The 20276-nt window shown below is 46.5% G+C and overlaps 2 protein-coding genes across 18 annotated transcripts; one reads left to right on the top strand and one right to left on the bottom strand.

Annotated features, from left to right (window-relative positions):
• Positions 1-40: 40 nt before the first annotated feature.
• Positions 41-12102, top strand: LOC125745378 (transcriptional regulator QRICH1-like). 6 transcript variants are annotated; one of them, XM_049018168.1, is made up of 13 exons: positions 41-1035; positions 1126-1214; positions 4364-4629; positions 6508-6645; positions 7744-7908; positions 8004-8744; positions 8988-9159; positions 9239-9393; positions 9646-9760; positions 9847-9955; positions 10054-10205; positions 10281-10371; positions 10744-12102. In XM_049018168.1, the coding sequence occupies exons 3-13, from the start codon at positions 4396-4398 to the stop codon at positions 10931-10933; spliced, it is 2262 nt and encodes a 753-aa protein (XP_048874125.1). In that variant the 5' UTR covers positions 41-1035; positions 1126-1214; positions 4364-4395; the 3' UTR covers positions 10934-12102. The 6 variants fall into 6 exon arrangements, with proteins under 6 accessions (XP_048874125.1, XP_048874130.1, XP_048874128.1 ...); XM_049018173.1 differs by lacking the exons at positions 41-1035; positions 1126-1214 and adding an exon at positions 1222-1418; XM_049018171.1 differs by lacking the exons at positions 41-1035; positions 1126-1214 and adding an exon at positions 1426-2112.
• A 1176-nt stretch (positions 12103-13278) lies between these two features.
• Positions 13279-19783, bottom strand: LOC125745388 (receptor-type tyrosine-protein phosphatase V-like). 12 transcript variants are annotated; one of them, XM_049018209.1, is made up of 12 exons: positions 19531-19783; positions 19162-19235; positions 17269-18142; positions 16706-16833; positions 16026-16116; positions 15826-15902; positions 15608-15742; positions 15189-15320; positions 14754-14914; positions 14535-14670; positions 14120-14190; positions 13279-13670 (listed from the first exon to the last, which is right to left on the bottom strand). In XM_049018209.1, the coding sequence occupies exons 4-12, from the start codon at positions 16793-16795 to the stop codon at positions 13478-13480; spliced, it is 1086 nt and encodes a 361-aa protein (XP_048874166.1). In that variant the 5' UTR covers positions 16796-16833; positions 17269-18142; positions 19162-19235; positions 19531-19783; the 3' UTR covers positions 13279-13477. The 12 variants fall into 12 exon arrangements, with proteins under 12 accessions (XP_048874166.1, XP_048874172.1, XP_048874167.1 ...); XM_049018215.1 differs by having other exon boundaries at positions 17269-17336; XM_049018210.1 differs by having other exon boundaries at positions 19637-19738.
• Between the last annotated feature and the right edge of the window lie 493 nt (positions 19784-20276).

Raw genomic sequence — 20276 nt, 5'->3', positions numbered from 1 at the left:
GAAATGTACAAGAAATCAACCTGAGATTGCAATGATGCCTGGTTAGCCAAAATTTTAATCAAAATCATTTTATAATAATTCATCAGTGTTCATTTGATTCACTGATCGTAGTTTTTAAAAATCCAGTTATCCATCCATATGTCAGTACATTAGTTTGGTCCCAAGTTTGAGAGAGACAATCTAGAGTTAAGGGCTGACTGTGGGAATTAACCTTTGCATGGCCATAGACGGCACAGTTTCTGTGAAGGCTTAATTCGTTGAGTCATTCAGTAGATCTATCTCAGGTCCACCTTAAGAGAGCAATAGAGGTAGTGTGTTGCAAGATTGAAACGGGGGAGGAGGGCTCACTGACACATGCCTGGCTCTTTAAGGCAGACCGGGGCAGACAAAATTCCTTTAAAGGTGCAGTTATGTGCTCTCTATTCTGCATTTCAGTCGATTATGTTTTAGAGTATATTTCTTTAATACTGAAAACAACTTGGGTAGCTTTTTCCTCTATTGCATATAAAAAGCAAAAGGAAATTACGGAGTAATTTATTTTTAATAGCAATGCTTATGTAGTTCGATGCGGGCCCCACTGCGTGTCAATCTAAAAAAACAATGAAGACTAATGGTTAAGTATAATACTGATTCGGGATTTGAGGGTATGCTTATTTCCAATCAACAATGACGTGTGCTGTCGATGCTATAAGTGAGTGCAGCGAGTCTTCTTTAACTCGGCATTTTAAGTCACCGTGAGTCCTCAGTGCTTGGCTGCTGCAGCCTCGCGAGAGATGGCGAGCGTTCCGAGTGTCACCGGATTGGCTGAGAGCGGCTGGTTGTAAGATGGCGCCCAGTGAGAGCTGAGTAGAAGTAAAAGGGGAAAATAATAATATAGAGAACTGCAAGAAACCTGTGGTACTGCCAGGCAAGAAATAATACGCAAAAAGAATTTGTTCCTTATTGACACGAGAAAGCTGTGTCAACGTTGTAAATCGGCTGCACTGAACACCCAGTGGGAGTAGACTGGAGCAGCCCAGGCCGAGGTGGAAAGAGGTAAGGCTTCGTAAAGGAACAAAAACACGGCGTTTTGTGCTTGGTGATCTGCGTGGCTGGCATTTCCTTTGCATATTTTCTCATTTTCAGGCCACATGTGTATATTCTGTGACGAGCCTGTGACTCTGGAGAGGAGAAGCGCGTTTACAGTTGTGTGAACGCGGCAGCGCGCATTACAGGTAGGGAGGGGGACCGCAGGCACGAGCCAAAGTGACAACTACGGGAACGGTGGATACGTGTGCACTCCAGCCGCCACCTCCATGCACTCTTATTATGGATAAATGGTGCTGTAATAGACGTGGTCTGTGTTATATGATGTCTGTAAATGTATACATTCACCCGCTTCTTGCACAAATAGTTAAAGCTATTGGATTTTTCGAAAGGTAAATATGCTGGGACACAGCCTATATTTTGAACCGGAATCTGATATTAGATTACTCCCACATCCTTTAGATTTAAGGTATATATATGTTTTTATAAGATGTGTTGTTAGTTAACAGTTAATGGTTAACCAGTCACATGATGATGTAGGAGGAGCCAGCTATATTTGATTATTGCTGTAGTAAAGTCGAGTACAGGAGATTTACTTTGCGTATCGATTTCTTGTAAAGAATTGTATTTGGACTTTGAGGTGACGCATCGAGCTGAAGTTTTGTGGCAGACGCCAAAATCCAGCTGATGCTATCGCAAGTCAGTCAGCTTTAAAATGCACCTGCACTAAAAGGGATGCCCTTCCTTGACACCTCGAATCCAGCTGTCAAGCCCAGTACGGGCAGGTGGTATACGCTTACATCGCTTTTACTACCTCATTGTTGTGAGTTCCAAGTACTTGATTTCCGCCTAGAAAGGACGGAGTTTGCTGGTTAAGGCGCATTGCATATTCAGTACTGTTAGTGGCAGAAATTATTAAATTGATATGATCCCAGATATGACGTTATTTTATACGGTGTAACTCCTGTTCAACAGATATGATGTTGGGTTTCGGATATGCATTGAATGTTGTGCCATTGATTGCCAGTTGCAACATTTCCCTCAGACACGAAATCAAGAGTTAAAATGCCTTCTTTTGGTACCATGGTATGTATGCCGTTTTTGTTGTTGTCTGTTTTACAGTATAAGTAGATAGATCATTTGAGTTCTGACAGAAACTGTCTGATGGGTATTTTCCCATTGAATTAACTGACTTTGAACTTCAGAGCGTCTTATTACCCTGCATTAAGAAATGGAAGATGGTAATCACATACGTAATATGCAAGTCGAGGATTCCGTTTTGTGTGGTATTTATCCACGCACAATGTAATTCATTATGGAGTCGATTACCTGTATAATAGCCTTAAACTATTATTTAATTACAGGTTGTTGTTGGGGGAGACGCCTCTGGCTTGAACCACGCGTAGTAATGTGCGAGTGCTCAATTTTGACTGGAATGGCCTTTTCACTACATGTTGTGTAAAGCACACCAGGTGAAAAGGCAGTCACGTTTTATTATTCATACTCAATGGGAGTGAGATTGGTGTGTATTTACCATGTGCGTGTGGTTGCGTTTGACGGCCTCTTTAGTGCGTTTTGCAGTCTTTGTTTCGCGTCCATTACCTGCGCTTGTCTACAAGGCTGCAACGGGGAGGCGCATTGCTCTCCCCCTCCTCTTTTTAAATGCTTCTCGCGCACGGAAGCTGGACCGGAGTCCGATAGGAGTGCGGCTCGGAGAACGCGCCCCGATTCGAGACTTGTTCCCTCCACAACGGCCTCTGGGTAGCAGGAAAGCTCGGGGGCTGGCTCGAAGGTCCTTATCGAGCAGGCCAGCTTTGTTACTTTCTCCGGCTACATCTTTGACCGGAAATGGCTTTTTGTTCTTTTTATACGCATGGTCTTCTCGCTTTTAGTGATACGTTGTCATTATACGTAATTATTTTAGCCAAAAAAGACGTCGTGGCTGTGAGATTTTGTTAAATAGTTGAATCCAGCGTCGGTTCGGAATGAGGTAGGAATGCGTTTTTCCCCGATGATACAGAGATAAGCAAACGGATCAAATCACATGACTGCGTTATACATCTATGTACAGCTTACCAGTTATGATCTTTATAAATGCACAGAGACACATGGAGAGACTCATCGGTAACGCACTACTGTGTGGCGTTTTGTTGAAATGTTTGACTGTTTTTGAACGCCTAGTTTTGGCGCAACGGGTTGTTTCGCTGATATTTAAGGTAGCTTGGGGAGATGCGCACATAAGAAGATGGGCTGAAGACAAAAACGTAATTTTCAGAATTACGATTGCGGCGAATGCTTCAAAACAACAATAAATCGGGTAAAGCAGTAAAAAAGAAACAGACCTTCAGCAGGGAACAGCACATTTTACAGAGGCCAAAAGAAGGAGCAGCATTCCAGCTGTAAAATTCTTCTAGGTTCGTTTTTTAAAGGATGAAATGTTGTGAAAAGTACGCGATCGATTTTTACGAATATACCATAGCTTATTGTGTATTCGGCATAGGGCACTTGACTGTAGAAATTTAACAAAATAACCTTACTATATATATATATATATTTTATATATAATATATATATATATATATATATATATATTATTATTATTATTATTTTACCAGATAAACCCTACCAAGTTCCAGGAAGTAGTTGGCTAAGAAAAAATTAATGAAGCAACATTTGTCTTAGAACAATGCGTCTGTGAGGCAGTTGTAAGTGGAATTGCCATACTGATATATTTTCCCCTGTCGGTTCTGTCAGAATCTCACAGCTGCTTGGTTAGAAGGCTTGACTGTCAATGGCCGTTACTTCGCTATGCCCACGGTGTGATTCCTCTCCATTATCTTTGGTACCTTGGTGTCACTGACAATCCAATACATGCAGACCCCGTCACCCGTGTTGTGGGACATGCATGTTCTCACAGTTTGAAGGATCAGTAAACGGAACTGTGGTTAAACTGTGACTCTCAAGTATAACTTTAGAGAAAACAGTTTTTATTTGAGACCAAATTGGCGACCACTGAGACTGGAAATCTCCTATGGCATAGCAAGAAATAAATATTGTGTTACCTTTATTTGTACATTAAACTTGTGTGTGTTAAATTGGATAGCTGAACTAATGGTTATTAATGTGTAGGTAATTTAATTTAACTTTTTTGAGTAGTATATCAATTTAAACAGGAGTATCAGTTACATTTTGAAACATATGTTGTATGTTTTTTCTCCTGTATATTTATTAATATGTTTTGGCTGTGCATATGTTATATGGCCAGTCCGTTTTTGGGGGTGGTTGAGTATTGGCAGACCTTGAGGATGCTTGTTTCATGCCAGCCTTCTGTCGTCAGATCTCCCTCGGAGGAACGTGAGGAGCACCATCATGAACAACTCTGTGGACAACACAGTCTCATTTGAGGAGTACGTGCGGCAGAAGGCCCGCAGCGTGCCACAGCACCGCATGAAGGAGTTCCTGGAATCGCTGGCCAGCAAAGGTCCAGAGGCACTGCAGGAGTTCCAGCAGGGTGGCACCACCATGGTGTACCAGCAGGGGGCGAACTGCGTCTACACCGACAGCACAGAAGTGGCAGGGTCCCTGTTGGAGCTGGCCTGTCCTGTAAGAAACTAGTGTCTGTGCTGCTGTTTTAACCCCACCTCCTTGTTTTCTTTAACCAACTTGTGCCGTTTCTCATCTTGCCTTCACTGTGATTACAGTAAAACCTTGGATTACGAGTAACTTGGTCTGTGAGTGTTTTGCAAGACAAGCAAAATTTAAAAATAAATTTTAACTTGATAAACGAGCGAGGTTTTGCAATACGAGTATTACATATACGCTTTGTCTGCCTAGTGTTACGCAATCACAACTGAGCCGGTGGTTCTTCTCTCTCTAGCTGCAGGATTGTGGGCAATTGTTTCCCATGCTTGGTCTCAGTCGGTATCCGTCACTCGTCAAAATTTAGTAGAAAAGCACCTAGGGCATAGCAGTGCGAGCAATGAATCTGTTTAACGACAATGCAATGTCGAAATCAAAAAGGAGACAAAAGCAGCTGTAATTGGATAGGGTCCTTGTTAAAGTCGCAGAAAAAGATTACAGTGAGCCAACAGATAGCAGTGATTCCGTTAGTTACTGTATAGTGAAAGTCGTCCTACAAAACAACCCTCCTCTTCTCCTTTCTCTCGTCTCCCTCATACCATCCACGATTCTTTTCAAAGGTAAAGTGCAGGTTAATTTGTTTAGGTATTTTTACTTTTTATTTTGTATTAATCATTTTTATATGAATATTTTTGGGTTGTGGAACGAATCATCTGAGTTTCCGTTATTTTTAAAAATTTGCTTTGATATACGAGTGCTTTGGATTACAAGCACATTTTGGGAACAATTTATGCTCACAAACCAAGGTACCACTGTATTTATTTTCTATTGAATAGTCATTCCACCTAATTGAAGAATAGTTAAGTAAGCTGAAGATTAGTGAAAATTTAGAGGCGTCTAGAAGGCATGCAGACATCATGACTGCCTTGAGGTCCGGCTATGCTTCTCTAAGACTAGAGCTAAAGATGAAAACTGGACTTGGCTTACATTGAAGTTCAAGTACATAATGATGACTCATTAATTTGAAACTATGTATTAGGAGTTTAAGCTCTGCTCTCTCTCCTTTAAGCTGATGTCATTAGGGGAAAAATAACTGTTGCTAAACTGGTATTTCTGGGGGAATTCCTCGACTCTGTTGTGTTGGTTTCCATGATGGGATTTGGCCATTGTACGGTCTTATGCACGTAGTATTAGTAATGTAATGATACGCAATGATAAGCAGTATGGATTTCTTAAGAATGACCAGAAGGGGCTGGTTCAAGTCTCAGGGGGCTCTGAGATGATAGTGGGGTATCCAGCTATGACAACAGATGGAAATCTAAAAACCACCTTAGATAAAAGCAGCCGAATAACACAAATGTGATTATAAAAGTGTTGATGCATAGCAATGCATGTTTTTAACACAGAAGGAAAGAAATGTGAATCTATATTTAGCCATTATTTTATTAATTTAGCTCTCTGTATTCAGCTGTGTTATGGGTAAAAAGTGAGTTATCGTTTACTGACTATTACACCAGGATTTGCGTACCAATCTTTTAGGCAGGTTACACAAGACTAATGTGACTGGGCTACAAGAGTGTTACATCAGTAAATCATATTGGTATTAAATCACTGACCGCAGGTCCTGCTCTTCTGCATGAAGAACTGATTTTTAAATTCTGTGTCTGAAATTTCAAGTAATGTCAATTAGAATTAAAGATTATAATCATGCATTGATTTACTATGACTTGCCTGGCTGGCACTACATGTATAGTTATGGATAATAAATCAACACCCTTCTGACCAATCAGGTTTGAGAATTCAACGACACTGTGGTGTAAGTGTAATATAAACCATGCTGATTGCTTCCTGTATTGAAATGTTTTTGTTTTCTTTCTTGTGCCTTTATCACTGTTCATACAGGTGCAGGTACAGGTCCAACAGTCTCCACAGCAACAACAGCCGCAGCAGCAACAGGCGCAGCAGGTGACATCTGCACAGCTGTCCCCACAGCTGGCTGCTGCGGTGCATCAGGCCTCAGAGCAGCAGATACAAGTGCAGGTGCCTAACCCTAACCCCGCTCATTACCTCTGTGTATATCTCTGCCTGTTCCCCACCCTCACCAGGGGTGTATTCAACAAAGCAGGATTTCTCAGTTTGTTGGGTTAACTTGAGCAAGAAGTCAGGATTGTCCAATAGGAATGCTCCTTACTCTTACTGGACGATCATTCGTTCTAGCTTAGGTTAGCCCAGCTAACTGAGAAATCCTGCTTTGTGGAGCATCGTTTAACCCCGAGTGATGCTCCTGCTAGAGGGTATATTTATTGGCGTATTTAAATGTGAACTAGGCTGAATTGTGTTTTGTCTTTTTATTGGCCTTGAAACTGTTCATTGGCAGGAAGGCAGTGCTACTGGCTCTGGAGCCTAAAGGCTGATTTATGCTTCTGCGTAGAATCTACGCCATAAATGTGCCGTAGCCAGGTTCCCATATCCTAATGTGTGCCTTTCCCAAAAATGTAGCTACATGTCCTGGCAACACATATTGCAACAACTGTGATTGGTAGCGTCAAATTTCTTACCATGCAGATGCTTTGTTCTTGTTTGTTTCCAGCTGTGGGGATTTTTAGTGTTGGACAAGGTGTGTTTCACTCGTCGCTGGCCTGCTGTTTTTGCAACGGTTGCAGCCGTTCACACTGGGCTGCGAAATATTGGGAAATCTCATATTGTGGCGTGATTATTTTGGGATGAATATTGTGATGTTTATGAAGCAGAAAAGGAGTTCAAAATAAGTCACTCTTAAATCTATTTGATTTAAACAGCAAGGGGAAAAAAATGATTACGATTGGCTCAGAGTGCGTATACTAACGTATTAGATAATCTTGAAATGGAACGATCATTCAAATTGAACTTAAGTTTTTTTTTTCGTGTGACGGAGTTAAAACTTGAACCTCCTGTGCTTGTCCACCTAGTGTTCTAACTGTGTAATTGCAGAGCAACAGACACACCAGCACACAATTATAAACGCTTGCAGTGACTTGGGCCACGGTGTCAGCTCTGTGTAGCGTTAATCAGCCTTAATTCTAATCTTGGCGCTTCAAGTCCTGATGCCCCTTCCTTCCCCGCCCCTAAACAGCATCTTCGACCTCATTCACCCCACAGGTGCAAATCCAGGGCCAGCAGCAGGCGCAGGCAGTGGGACAGGTACTCCAGGTGCCCAGCCCCACCCAGCAGCAGCTGGCCGGCTCCCAGCTGCAGACGGTAGCTGCCGGCCAGCTGGTGCAACATGGTGAGATCACAGAGGAGCAGCTGCAGCAGCACCAGCAGGTCCGTACCAGGGCACCTGCCCCATTTCACCCCACCTTGCCCACGTGGCCAAATCCCTCAGGCCATCATGCTAATCCCTCGTGCTTCCCCGGCAGATCCAGGCCCAGTTGGTGACTGTGGCCGGCGGACAGCAGATCCAGATTCAGACCGTGGGGCCGCTATCACCCCAGCAGCAGCAGGGCTCCCCGCGGGAGGGGGAGCGACGCTCTGGGGCGGGGGGCGTCCTACAGCCCGCCAAAAAGCGGAAGGTGGACATGCCCATCACAGTGTCTTACGCCATCCCCGGGCAGCAGCTGGCCACCGTGCTGGCCATCCCACAGGGCCAGGGCCAGCAGCAGAGCTACCTGTCCCTGCGGCCCGACCTGCTGACAGTGGACAGCACCCACCTGTACAGTGCCACTGGCACCATCACCAGCCCCACAGGCGAGACCTGGACTATCCCCGTGTACTCAGCACCGGCGCGTGCCGACCTGCAGCAGCAGAGCATCACGCACATCGCCATCCCGCAGGAAGCCTATAGCACTGTCCATGTGGCAGGCTCCCCTGCTGACGACAAGGACAAGATGGTGGTGGCCGGCAAGCTGGCCATCGGCACGGCACCGGGGGGGGGCCCTGTGACCACGACGACAGCCACTGCGCAGGAGGAGGTGGTCCAGACGCTGGCCAACACTCTGTTCCCGGCACAGTTCATGAACGGGAACATCCACATTCCTGTTGCCGTGCAGACGGTGGCCGGGGCCTACCCCAGCGCGACGCAGTCCGTCCACATCTGGGACCCCCAGCAGCAGGTGGTGCAGGCCCAGGGGGCGGCGGGACAGGAGCAGCAACAACTACAGGTTCGTCTCAGCGCTGGTGTGAGGGGGGAGTACCTGAAAGCATGGCAGAGGGAGGGCATAGCAGGTTAATTATAGTAGTGTTTCCTGACCCAGTCCCCAAACGGTCCCCTCCAGGCCCGTCTCGGGCTTCAAGGAGCTAGGTGAGAGCAAAAACATGAACTGGCTAAGAAATACTGTGTTAAGAGAATGTAAGGCCCGGCTCTCCGGGGTGACATTCTGGTCTGTACTCTCCTGCTCCTGCAGACTCAGACGGTGCAGCTGGCCGAGGTGGAGACGCAGCCACAGGCCCCCCCTACATTGCTCCTCCCCAACTCCCTGAAGCCCGAGGAGGGCTTGGAGGTGTGGCGCCTGTGGGCACAGAGCAAGAACGCAGACCTGGAGAAGGACGGGCAGAGCCGGCTGGCTCCCATCGGCCGTGAGTCTGGCCCGCGCCACATTAGCCGCTTATCATAGCTGTTCTGCGAGAGGCTAAGCATGTGCTCGTGTGTCTGCAGGGCGGCAGCCTCTGCGCTTCCAGGAGGACCTGGTCTCCTGTGCCGTGGCCGAGCTCAACATCGGCCTGTCGCTGATGACCCAGGAGGCCCGGGGGCTGGAGGGCGAGCCTTTCGATCCAGATGTGCTCTACTACATCTTCCTCTGTATACAGAAGGTCTGTGACATCGCATATGTTTCTGATGAACCATTTGCCTCATTTGTACATCCCTTTGGACAAATGCGTCTACAAAATAAAAGTAATGTACATAAACAGCAGAGCGGACTGTAATGATGGAGGGTATATCAGGGAACAGAGGTTCCTTGTGTATGTTTTCAGTGTGGATACATTGACCTGGCTTGTATATTAGAAGGCTGGTATGTTTCATATCTGTTGTCACTCACCTCTTCGCTGCCTGTTCTTCCTCAGTACCTGTTTGAAAATGGCCGGGTGGACGACATCTTCTCGGACCAGTACTACCTACGTTTTTCCCAATGGCTGCACCGTGTTCTGGATGGCTGGAAACCAAGTGTACATCCACTGGGTAGGTGCCCTTCCTGGCCCTGACTACGCTGGCGGGGGTCACCGTCACAGCTGTGGAGTCACAGCGTCAATGTCACATGTTGGCAGGTTACATCATCCCGAGTCATGTGACGGAGGAGATGCTGTGGGAGTGTAAACAGCTGGGTGCTCACTCGCCTGCCACTCTGCTCACCACGCTCATGTTCTTCAACACTAAGTGAGTTTCTCCTCCCCTGCCACCGCTCCTCTGTGGCCTGGACGGCTCCCGTACTCAACGGTCTGCCCGTGTCCCCATGTAACCTCTGAATCCCGCAGGTACTTCCAGCTGAAGACGGTGGAGCAGCACATGAAGGTGGCATTCTCCAAAGTTCTTCGGCACACCAAGAAGAACCCATCGAACCCCAAGGACAAAAGCACGAGCATCCGCTACCTGAAAGGGGTAGGGCTGCATCACGTGGGCCAGAAAGGTAGGAGGGGGTGTGATCGCCTCACTGCAGCAGGGCAGTCGGCTGGCACGCAGTGACCTCTGACCCTTCTTCCAGTGACAGACGACATGTACGCCGAGCAGGCAGAGCACCCGGAGAACCCACTGCGCTGCCCCATCAAGCTGTACGACTTCTACCTCTTCAAGTGGTGAGTCGGAGCGCAGGCCCCTGGCACCGTGCGAAGTATCGCTGCCTGCCAAAGGTTGGCCGGGGCAGGATCTGTAAACCTGCCAGCCCCCTTTCCCACCTTTCTCTGACCTTTGACTTCTAGAAGTTGTACAAATGTGCGCTGAAGCAGATACAGAGCAAAATTAGAAGCAGTCATTTTAAGTATGTCCTGTAACGGCACACGTAAGGTTTTTGCATGGTCTGATTCATGTTTCACCAATGAATGCTAAAGCTAAATGGTACTGCATGCCTGCCTGACTGACCTTTCATTCCCACCTCTCTGTCTCTCTCTCCTCCCCCCTCACCTTCTTCCTTGGCTCCCTACCTGCCTACCCACCCCCCTCGGCTTCAGTCCCCAGAGTGTAAAGGGCCGCAACGACACCTTTTACCTAACACCTGAACCAGTGGTGGCACCCAACAGTCCCATATGGTACTCTACCCAGCCAATCACGCGGGAGCAACTGGAGCACATGCTCACGCGCATTCTCATGGTGCGAGAGATCCAGGAAGTCGTCGCCCTGACATCAGTAAACATTCACTAAAGCAGGAGGGTGAAGCAGCCCCAGCCAAATCCGGGGATGACGTGGACCGTGCGCTGCCTCTTTCGTTCTCCCTCTTGGTTAATCACCGCCCTCGTTCCTGCTCTCCTCCTCATCCTGCGCGTGAGACGCAGTTGGCGGCTGAGCGCCTGACCCCAGGTTCTGCAAGTCGGCTCTTCTTCCAGAGATGCACAGTCGCCTGTGTCATTCGTCACTTCTTCTTTTTTTTTATAATGTAATTTTTTTTATGCATAAAAGCATATTTTTGATTATTCTCACAAAGCAGCCTTTCCTTATCGTTGTACTTGGCACACCCGCACCTCTCAGATGAACTGAGGTATGTTTTCCTGAAATGAGCCTCCCCATGTTTGTTCTTGTGATTTTTTTTTTTAAATTTCTTTCGTTATTGGGACATGTATCTCTGAAGCATTACTGCCCCGGTTTTGACTCACTACAATTGCAGCACGTGTTCCCTGGTTCTCCGTCTCTCCTCAGCTCTGGCTGTCCCCCTCCTCTTCTGCCCCCTATTAACCATGGCTCTCATGACGTCTCTCTTGCTCGGAGGCCAACCTCGCCTGTGGCTCCCCCCTCGCCGCAGCCGACCCTCTCTTCCCCCCCCCAGCTCGATGTACTCAGAAAACAGTTTGGGAGGCTCCGGTAGGCCGCCCAGCCCGGCACGGCTCCTCCCCCGTACGTTCCTGACATGGGACGGGACCCCAGGCCTCTGTCTCCCGTCAGCTGTTAAAACGTCACCGCCAAAAATAAAAAAACGGACAGATCTGCCTTCCGTAAGGACTCTCCCAAGCTTAAGGGAGGCCCCACTGAAGACTCACTGGGCGCGACTCGCAGACGAACAGTATGTGTGGATACAGAAGCGAAACAGCAAAAGACATTTGACCCCTTGCGTATATTTAATTATGTGGTGTGTATGTGTTCACACACAGTCTTGCAAGGAACACGGCTCACTTGCGGATTCAGTGTGGCAGAGACCACCAGCCTCAAACATATTGTAAAATAAACACACTTGTATTATATATAAACTGACAAAACTCTGGGTTTACTCTCCTTTTTGTTTCATTTTCCCGTCTCTATATTCTTCTATGTATCGGTATTGTAGTTGTTTATGGAAGATGGCAAACTGTGTGTTTTGAAACATGCCTTTTTTTACAGCTCGCTCTTGTGTGTGTGCTTCTTACTTGCGGCTTCTGGCGGCGTGAGTTCAGCTCTGTCACGGCGGTCCCTGTCCTGCTCTGACACGGCGGTCCTTGTCCTGCTCTATCACGGCGGTCCCTGTCCTGCTCTGAGCTTTCTGCTTTTATGTGAAACGAGGAAAATCACATGGCCATCCAGCCGTTTTGGGTTGGTTTGTTTTTTTTTTTTTTTTTTTTAAGCTGTGTCCATGGTAACATCCGTAACTCGCTTTAGCCTGTTTCACTAGATCAGTTAAGAAGTTTAAACATCAAAGCCAGACTTTCAGATAGTGCTTATGTATGTGCTCATCTAAGCAGTTTGAGAATCTATCTCATGCTTGCATACTGCCAGGGTTACCAGCTAATTCACCAGATTGTTTTGTAACAGCCAGTAGGCAGTAGTTCGTGTTCGCTGTGGGAACCATGCAAAAACCACTTCTGTACAGCTATGTAGTCTGTTTGATATTTTAATGAAGGCCATTGTTTTAAATTTAAACGTAAGAGTTTCAATTAATTTGTTTGGAAAAGTAATTTGAAATATTTGACAGTGTTTTTCTAGCTGAAGGGAGCACCCCCGCTCGACGTGGTTACATTCCCAGCCCAGGCCTACAGCTATAGCTATGCTTGCGGTGACATCATCCAAGTACAGCTGTATGTCCCGAGGACACCAATAGGGTTATTATCACACTGCAGATGGACAGAGCGATACTTCTGTGCAGGCGATTTGGGGGTGACTTAAGTTGGGTAGGTCAGCTGCAGAGTTTAGGGTTCAGGGACTGTGAACTATACGATGAAGTAATTGTGATAAAGAAAACCGTATCATCATGAGGCCTGAGACTTAAGTACAAAAAAAACCTACGGGATCTAGTCTGATGACCGCATTTCAAAACACCCAGGCTGTGCATGGTGGCTAGTTTACTCTCACGGCGTCCTTCGTGCAGGAGACACGCCCAGGGACTTCGCTGTGGTATGCTGCACGACGGCCCCAACTGGCTGAACCCGACCTTCCGGATTGCTGGCCATCTGCATGGCCGCCGTTTGCCTCCCGTTTGTGTCTCAGTGAGGCCTCAAGTCGTTCTCCGCTCTAACCAGTGCAATAGTCACAGTGTTTCAGGGTTACACTTACACTCTGGCATAGACTGACCAGACCACAAAGACTATGCTATAAATGAATAATTTTAATTTTCAGTTTTCTCTGTGTCACATAAATGCATTGTTTTTCACGTTATTGTAGTCTCGAACTTAGCTGTGAGTGTCCAGCATCTGCAGCACCGTGAAATATCGTAGTCTTTCATATTCCATGAATTCTGCGGTCTTCATATCCATCTGGTTCTATAAGGTGGGACCTGCAGCCACTCTACCGCCACCATGGAGCTGAGAAGCCCGGCTGTAGCCTCCGGATCAGCCTGGCGGGCAGCAGCCTGTGGATGACCGTCCCTCTGTTCCGTGGCCCCAATCGCTGCCTCTCCTCCAGCCTGTCTGGCCTCCTGGCCTGGCACGGTTGTGTGGTCTGCCTGTCCTCATGTGTTCTACGGCTTGTCTGCCCCCTCCTTAGAGATGAAATATGTCTCTGTAAGATGTCTGCCCTTTGATACAGGTTACCCTCAGAACTATTTTAAATTATTGACAAAAGTAGCTGCATTGAAAACCAAATATTAGACTTGGTTGTTCATTTGCGAGCCTCTTACAAATGGCCATTACGCAAACACTGTTTGACATAGAATAGTACTATGAAGTTTAGTGTGTGTGAGTGATGGGTATACCTTACCTTATGGGGACACAATGTTTCCTGGTCCTCATAAGGGAAAACTCAATTTAATAAAAATCTGTGACTGCAATGAACAAACTAAAAATGCAAAAACTCTTGTATTTTGCTTGGTTACTTATGGTTATGGTTGTCATAGTTAGCGTTAGCATTTTTCCCATAGAAATGAATGAGCAGTCCCCATAATGATATGTTTACCCGACATGTGTATGTGTGTGTGTGTATCTTACCCACCTTGTCCCATTCCTGGTCACATCCTTGGACATCCAGTGGAGGAGACAGGTATGGATAAATATGTACTGTTCCTGAGGGATATTGAGAATGGATTAGTTAATGACCAAATTCAGCACTGACTGGCACTCAATCCAACGCCAGCATCTGTCTACATCTTCAACCCAAATACAGGCGACTGGGGAGATGTATTGTGGAAAATTGTAAGACGAAACCATGTCAACGTTATATGAGACTTGGTGATTGGACTAAGGGTGCTGAGTTTTCGGTCTGTTCTGCAGGTAGCAGCGGTAGGACACTGAAACATGAGGCTGGACCACAGATTACTTTCCATTTAGCAGTGACCTGGGAATGCAGTTTGTTAGAAGCTCAGCAGGAGCTGGGCGTTCCACCCAGTGCTCAGGAGCCCCGTGCTCACCAGGCTTTGCACCATCATCATTCGGTGTCTCCGCAGGTTGTGCACCACCCCTCTCACGTCCGGCCAGATGTTGCGGGAGCACAGCCAGCTCAACCAGAGCAGAGCCACGAACGTGCCGGACCGGCCCACACCAGCACTGCGGTGCGAGCAAGGGACAGGTCAGGCCGAGCGTCACTGGACAGGCAGAGCTACAGAGGCACGGACCATGTGATCAGGCACCTGCAGTGGACCACGGCCGGGCCAGCATGCGGGTCGCTGTCGAGGTGCTGCCGGACCTGCAGGGTGAAGGCATACAGGGCTGCCCGGTCCTGTGGGACTCCCCTGTCTGGCCAGGCCCGGTAGTAGTAGTGGGTGATCTTCCTCTCTGTGGGGCAGCCTGCCTAAAACACACACGTTCAAGAGGCAAAATCAGGCTCACGGATGGCCAGGCACCAGGGACGGGGGGGTGGAAGTATTTTTTCTGTCAAAGTTAGATTGTCCTCTGGGCTGAAGCATTTGCCCCGTGACACCAAGCTGGCCAGCCTCACTCAGCTTCACCTCCTTTGGCTTTCTGAACTCACTCGGCTTACATGTTGGGGAATCCTCCTACTGACATCCCCCCCTGCTGGTCAGATGGACATCCAGCCCGAGAGCAGATTGGGGGTTCCTGCTCACCTGGGATAATTGGAGGGTGGTGCTGGTGAAGTTTTCACAGTGGCGCTGGAACAGCGGGGTCACCGTCACCCTGTCGTATTGGGCGGCACAGTCCTGGGGCCAGTACTGCTCACATAGCACCTGAGGACATGCCTTTTAGTGTAAGGTCGGGGGGGGGGGGTGGCCAAAACACTGGAATCACAGTGAAGAACATGATACATACAACCCAGTTTGTATTGAGGCTCCAACATGGGGGAATAATTCCTATTCTTTCTCTTACTGGTTTTCACTCCTATTTTTAGTGGCCCAGGGAGAGAACTTGATAGCATCTTCACAGCTACAGTGCTGCAGATCATACCCTGAGTTTGCAGCCTCTGGCTGCGAATGAGACTCACCATTGCAAAAAAAAAAAAACAAAACACACACAAGCCCTCGCTCACCCTGTCGTTCTCCAGACAGTCAGTCACCATGACGATCACGTGCACGTTCTGTTCCCAAACCATGCGCCAGAAGTCGGCTTGCGTGCTGCGCAGCGGGCCTTGAGTGCAGATGAAGTCTCGCTCGGAGGTGCCCCCCTACGTTGGCAGAAACGAAGGCCCGCTCAGCAGGGGGCGCTAGAAAGCAGAGGGTCTGAGTCACAGAGGTCCAGTGGACTTACAGGCACATAGCTGGCGTTGATGTAGTCGAGGTGCGACTCCCAGTTCTGCCGCGCCAGCTTCACTCGACAGTGATCGTCTGAAATCAAAGCCGATCAGGAGGTGAGGGTGAGGGCTGTCGCTGGATTGGCCTGGCTGCTGTCCTGCTCTTAGCCAGATGCTGTGGCACTTTCTCATGCTAAGTTTCACGACAGACACTCACAGGGCAGGATGTGAGGATATCGGTTCTTCTCCCTGTTGGCAGGCAGGTATCCAGCCCTGGTGCTGAAGTCACTGCCCACATCAGACAGCCGCTACAGACAGGCACAGACAAATATGTACATATTGAGCTATTGGAAAATACAGAGGGATCTGTATACAAACATGATGTGAAACCTCAGTGCTGAGTGCAGCTTCCATATTCCTGGCTCTAATGGGAGGGCTGCCTTCTTACATGTGGCAAACCAGCTAATCCTTAAAACTGATTGTGTATCATAGAAGCAGGGGCACAGTGCTGGAGAGCAGCAATATCCTGTGCCTGTAGGTAATATAGAATATTCTTTACAAAATGTTTGATCATAGCCAGACTGATCTTTTGTTGAACGAGTGTGACAATTATACTGCTCTCTTGTCATCGACATGGAAGGCAAACTATGTCACAGAATAGCAACGTGTGTAAGTCACAGAGTATGACGTTTGTGCCTTCCACCTCATAAAGTATTAACAAGCGTCTCCACTACTCTACGGTATATAAAGTCCGATTTTTCTAGGTATGCATACACTCCAGACAGAGATTAGAATGATGATGTAATTAAGATGTGCATGAAGGAGCCGGATATGTGATCCTTGTCTGATGGCACCAAAGGGTGTTGTGAGCCTCACACGGACAGCACTGGTGTGTACCTCAAACTCCAAGCGGTAGCCGGCATTGTCCCTAGCGGCCAGCAGCTGACAATGGCGTTGGAAGTCCTGCAGAAGGTGTACGTGCAACATTGCCCCTTCCCGTCCAAAGCAAGCACACCGTCAGAGCTCTGTAATTCAGAAACAGAACCAACACGGAGGGATTTTCTCTCAAAGTTATGGGGCCATAAACTTTCTGAGGAGTAAATTATCTCATCCTTCCATTTTCTTATCCTGGGACAGGTAGCAGGAGGGCCTGGGGCCTATCCCTGCCAGCACAGGGCACAAGACTGCAGTATATATACCAAATTAGATGTCAATTAGTCTAACTGCATGCCATGTCTTTACGATGCAGGAGGATTCTGCGTGATACACATTTTACACATACAGTACAGAGATGTAATTCAAACACCCAACCCTGCAGGTAGTTGAGGCAGTTGAATAAATTATTGCGAAATGATTTAAATATAGAAATGCAACTGTGCAACTTTATGAAATTTGGTCCAATAAGCCTTACCCTTCTGCCTGCACAGTCCCCACAACACAACCACCAGATTGGTCCTCACCTCATGATATTGGGGTACAGAGTTCTTAATGAGGCTCCTAGGACTCTGATGTATGGAGGAGTCATATACTGTAAAGAAATTATGAGAAGCAGAGTCAGGGGCAGAACATCAGCATTTACAGTACTAGTCAAAGGTTTGGACACACCAAGCTGCCTACAAAGGAGAGTGATAGTGTCGCACCACATGACCTGACCACCTGACCTAAACACAGTAGAAATGGTTTTGGAGGAGTTTGACCAGAGAGTGAAGGAGAAGCAGCCAATGAGAGCTCAGCATATACGTGGGACCTCCCTCAGGACCAATGGAAAAGCTTCTCAGACGACCACCTCATGAAACTGGCATAGAGGAGACAGTAGGGTCAACCAGTCCCTGGGGCACCTGGGCTTAAGGGTCTAGCTGAAGAGCCTTATGGGGAGGACACTCTGCTGACCAAGGGGCTTGAACCAGCAACCTTCTGTCCCAACCCACGGGACTGCCCCCCCCCCCACCCTTTTGGTCAGTGCATAATTCCATACTGTATATGTTATTTTGTAGTTTGATGTCTATAATTATTCTAAAATGTAGAGAATAGTACAAATAAACCTTTCTATGGGTAGGCGTGTCCAAACTTTTGACTGGTACTATACATCTGCTGCCATAGCTCATTTGGGAGAGCAGTTTCAGCATTGATCTTGGGCTTCTCAGGTGAGCACTCTCAGCTTTGCCTTACCTACCAGCCTTACGGTGCTATACTGGGAGTCTCATTTGCCAGCTCCCATCCCATGTCTCTCCCTGTCAGCCAGTCCCAGCTTATCTGTCCATCAGATCCACTTCTACTGAACTTCAGGACCCCGACAAAAAGCCTTTCTGCCTAATCTATCTTCTTGCCTTTAACCTGTTTCGCAAGATTTAGAAGGACTTGATCATGACACCAAGCACATAATCTCTGAATAATTCTTGAATAATTCCATTTTAATTCAATGAAGTTCCAAAGGGCGTTTTTACATAACCATTTTTCATTTTGATGAAATTTGGCATGTGAGTTACACGTATCTTCCAGAGCTCAGAATGTTCCCTTAGACATTTCTTCACTGTGGGTAGGAAAAGAAGTAAATCTATGCGGCTTGCCACAGCTTCATGGCTCAGATGTAGTTCGTTGGAAAAGCTTAAAAAGAGTTTTTTTCCCGGTGTAGTGAAATTTAACCTGTACAAATCTGTTTCCTTTTTCAAGTTCCAAGTTCATCTCACAAATGACATTTTTTTATAAAATGCTATTTTTTCAGCTCCAAAACAGGCAGGTGGGGAAAGGTTAACATTTTCTCATTTAGTTGGGAAAAAATGATTCTTTAGTTTTCAAAAAATAAAAAATAAATAAATAACAAAAAACTACAACATTGTTTTGTTATTGAAAAGGGTGTAGGAATTTCATCACTCGGAACTTACAACAACAATGACTGAAACTACACACTACTCACACTCTTCACAAAAATAACCTAAAATAAACCTGAAATGTTATAAAATGTAGCCTGTAGTAAAGTGGTTTGGGGAATCTTTCAGAGAATTTCTCCTTTATCTTGCAAGGTGAAATCCAGGCATAGCACTAGTCAAGTTCGCAGGCCACATTGCACCAAACTTCTTGCTACCTGTGGCGTAGAAAAGGTGCTACGTTTCAAAGGGAAATTAAAAAAAATAAACAAAAACATTTCTGCGCTATGGAAGGTATGTTTGACTCATGCCGAATTTCATTAACATCAAAAACATTGACGCATTCGTTGAATTAGACCTATAAATAGACAATAATTTGAAGATCAGTGAACGTTTAAGGTAAGAGATCATCGATAGATCAGCGACAGATCAGCGATAGATAAGCGATAATGGCAACATTCATTTCCTTTAAAAGAATGATCAGCGCACCTGACAGAGACGCTGCTTTGGCTCTGCTGATCCCAGAAAGCATTTTCAAGGTTAGAGTGAGTCTACACCTGAAACTGAAATTTTATCCTGATAACATAACACACCACACATAACGAAATGCGACATATTCACGTAGCATTCATACATACAGTAACAGCAGTTTCAGATGGATTGTCAAAGTAATTAATAATTTAAGTAATTGACAAATTATCCATACAAGCTAATGAGCTCTACAAGCAAGTTAGTTGTATAAACTAACTTCGATTAAAAACAAACTTGACTTTTAGCAATATACCTGGCTTGCCTACGTTCCCATGCCTAGTGCCAGAGAACCTGCGCAGAGACGCATTCAACCAAGAGTTACACTACCTGAAATGAGACAGACCGACGGCATCTTCAGAGCTTTCCGCTGTTTTGTCTTTAAACAAAAGTCACTGGAGAAATACAAGAGAAATACTCCGTGTTAAGCCCATACCTGTCCGGAGCATGAAGTCACAAGCTCTGCTGTGCCAAAGAATGCTAGCCTCCCTTCATACCTCTCAATGAAGAAAGTGCTCCGGGGAAGAGGGAGGGACAGCTTATGACAGTGTGCACAGGGGGAGTGGTCAAGGGCAGGTAAGGGGGTGGTGTAGGCGCTCCTTGTAAAATGCAAACTTCAAGCGGTTTCCAGCTGGAACCGTAAAATGCTATTATGTTTTCTAATGTACTCTTTGATCCAAAAAAATGCATATTCAGCTATGTGTAGTTCAGTGTGGAGCTCTGCTGCCCCCTAGTGTTCTTTTCCTTTGCGGATTCTACAATTTGAAATCCAGGGTTTAGGCACTGATCATTTAAAATACACGCAAGTGTCCACCAGCTGCTAAATATAAGGGTTTCTTCTCCTATATGGGACAAAGTATAATGGGTATTAAGTAGAGTTCAAGAATTCTCCTCAGAACCGCTGCCTTTAGCCTTGATATTCAGAAACACTGCGTCTTTGGTTTAAGCACAGGCTACCCAAATGTTAAATGTTAATGGATGTGTAACATCATTAACTCAATAGCTAAAGGTTAATGGATGTGAAATATTACTAGCTCAATAGATAAATGTTAAAAGATGTGCAACATTACTGACTC

This window comes from Brienomyrus brachyistius, chromosome 6, assembly GCF_023856365.1.
Source record: "Brienomyrus brachyistius isolate T26 chromosome 6, BBRACH_0.4, whole genome shotgun sequence".
Classification (NCBI taxonomy): Eukaryota; Metazoa; Chordata; class Actinopteri; order Osteoglossiformes; family Mormyridae; genus Brienomyrus; species Brienomyrus brachyistius.
Note: the sequence above shows the minus strand (reverse complement) of the source record. Positions and strands in the feature narration are given on the sequence as shown.

Coding starts and splice junctions, on each gene's coding strand:
- LOC125745378 (XM_049018168.1), top strand. CDS start 4,396: ATGAACAACTCTGTGGACAACACAGTCTCATTTGAGGAGTACGTGCGG. Junction 9,160..9,238: donor CCGGCTGGCTCCCATCGGCC/GTGAGTCTGGCC, acceptor GTGTGTCTGCAG/GGCGGCAGCCTCTGCGCTTC. Junction 10,372..10,743: donor GACTTCTACCTCTTCAAGTG/GTGAGTCGGAGC, acceptor CCTCGGCTTCAG/TCCCCAGAGTGTAAAGGGCC.
- LOC125745388 (XM_049018211.1), bottom strand. CDS start 16,795: ATGTTGCACGTACACCTTCTGCAGGACTTCCAACGCCATTGTCAGCTG. Junction 15,321..15,607: donor ACTGTCTGGAGAACGACAGG/GTGAGCGAGGGC, acceptor TTACACTAAAAG/GCATGTCCTCAGGTGCTATG. Junction 14,915..15,188: donor CCACCCTCCAATTATCCCAG/GTGAGCAGGAAC, acceptor TGTGTGTTTTAG/GCAGGCTGCCCCACAGAGAG.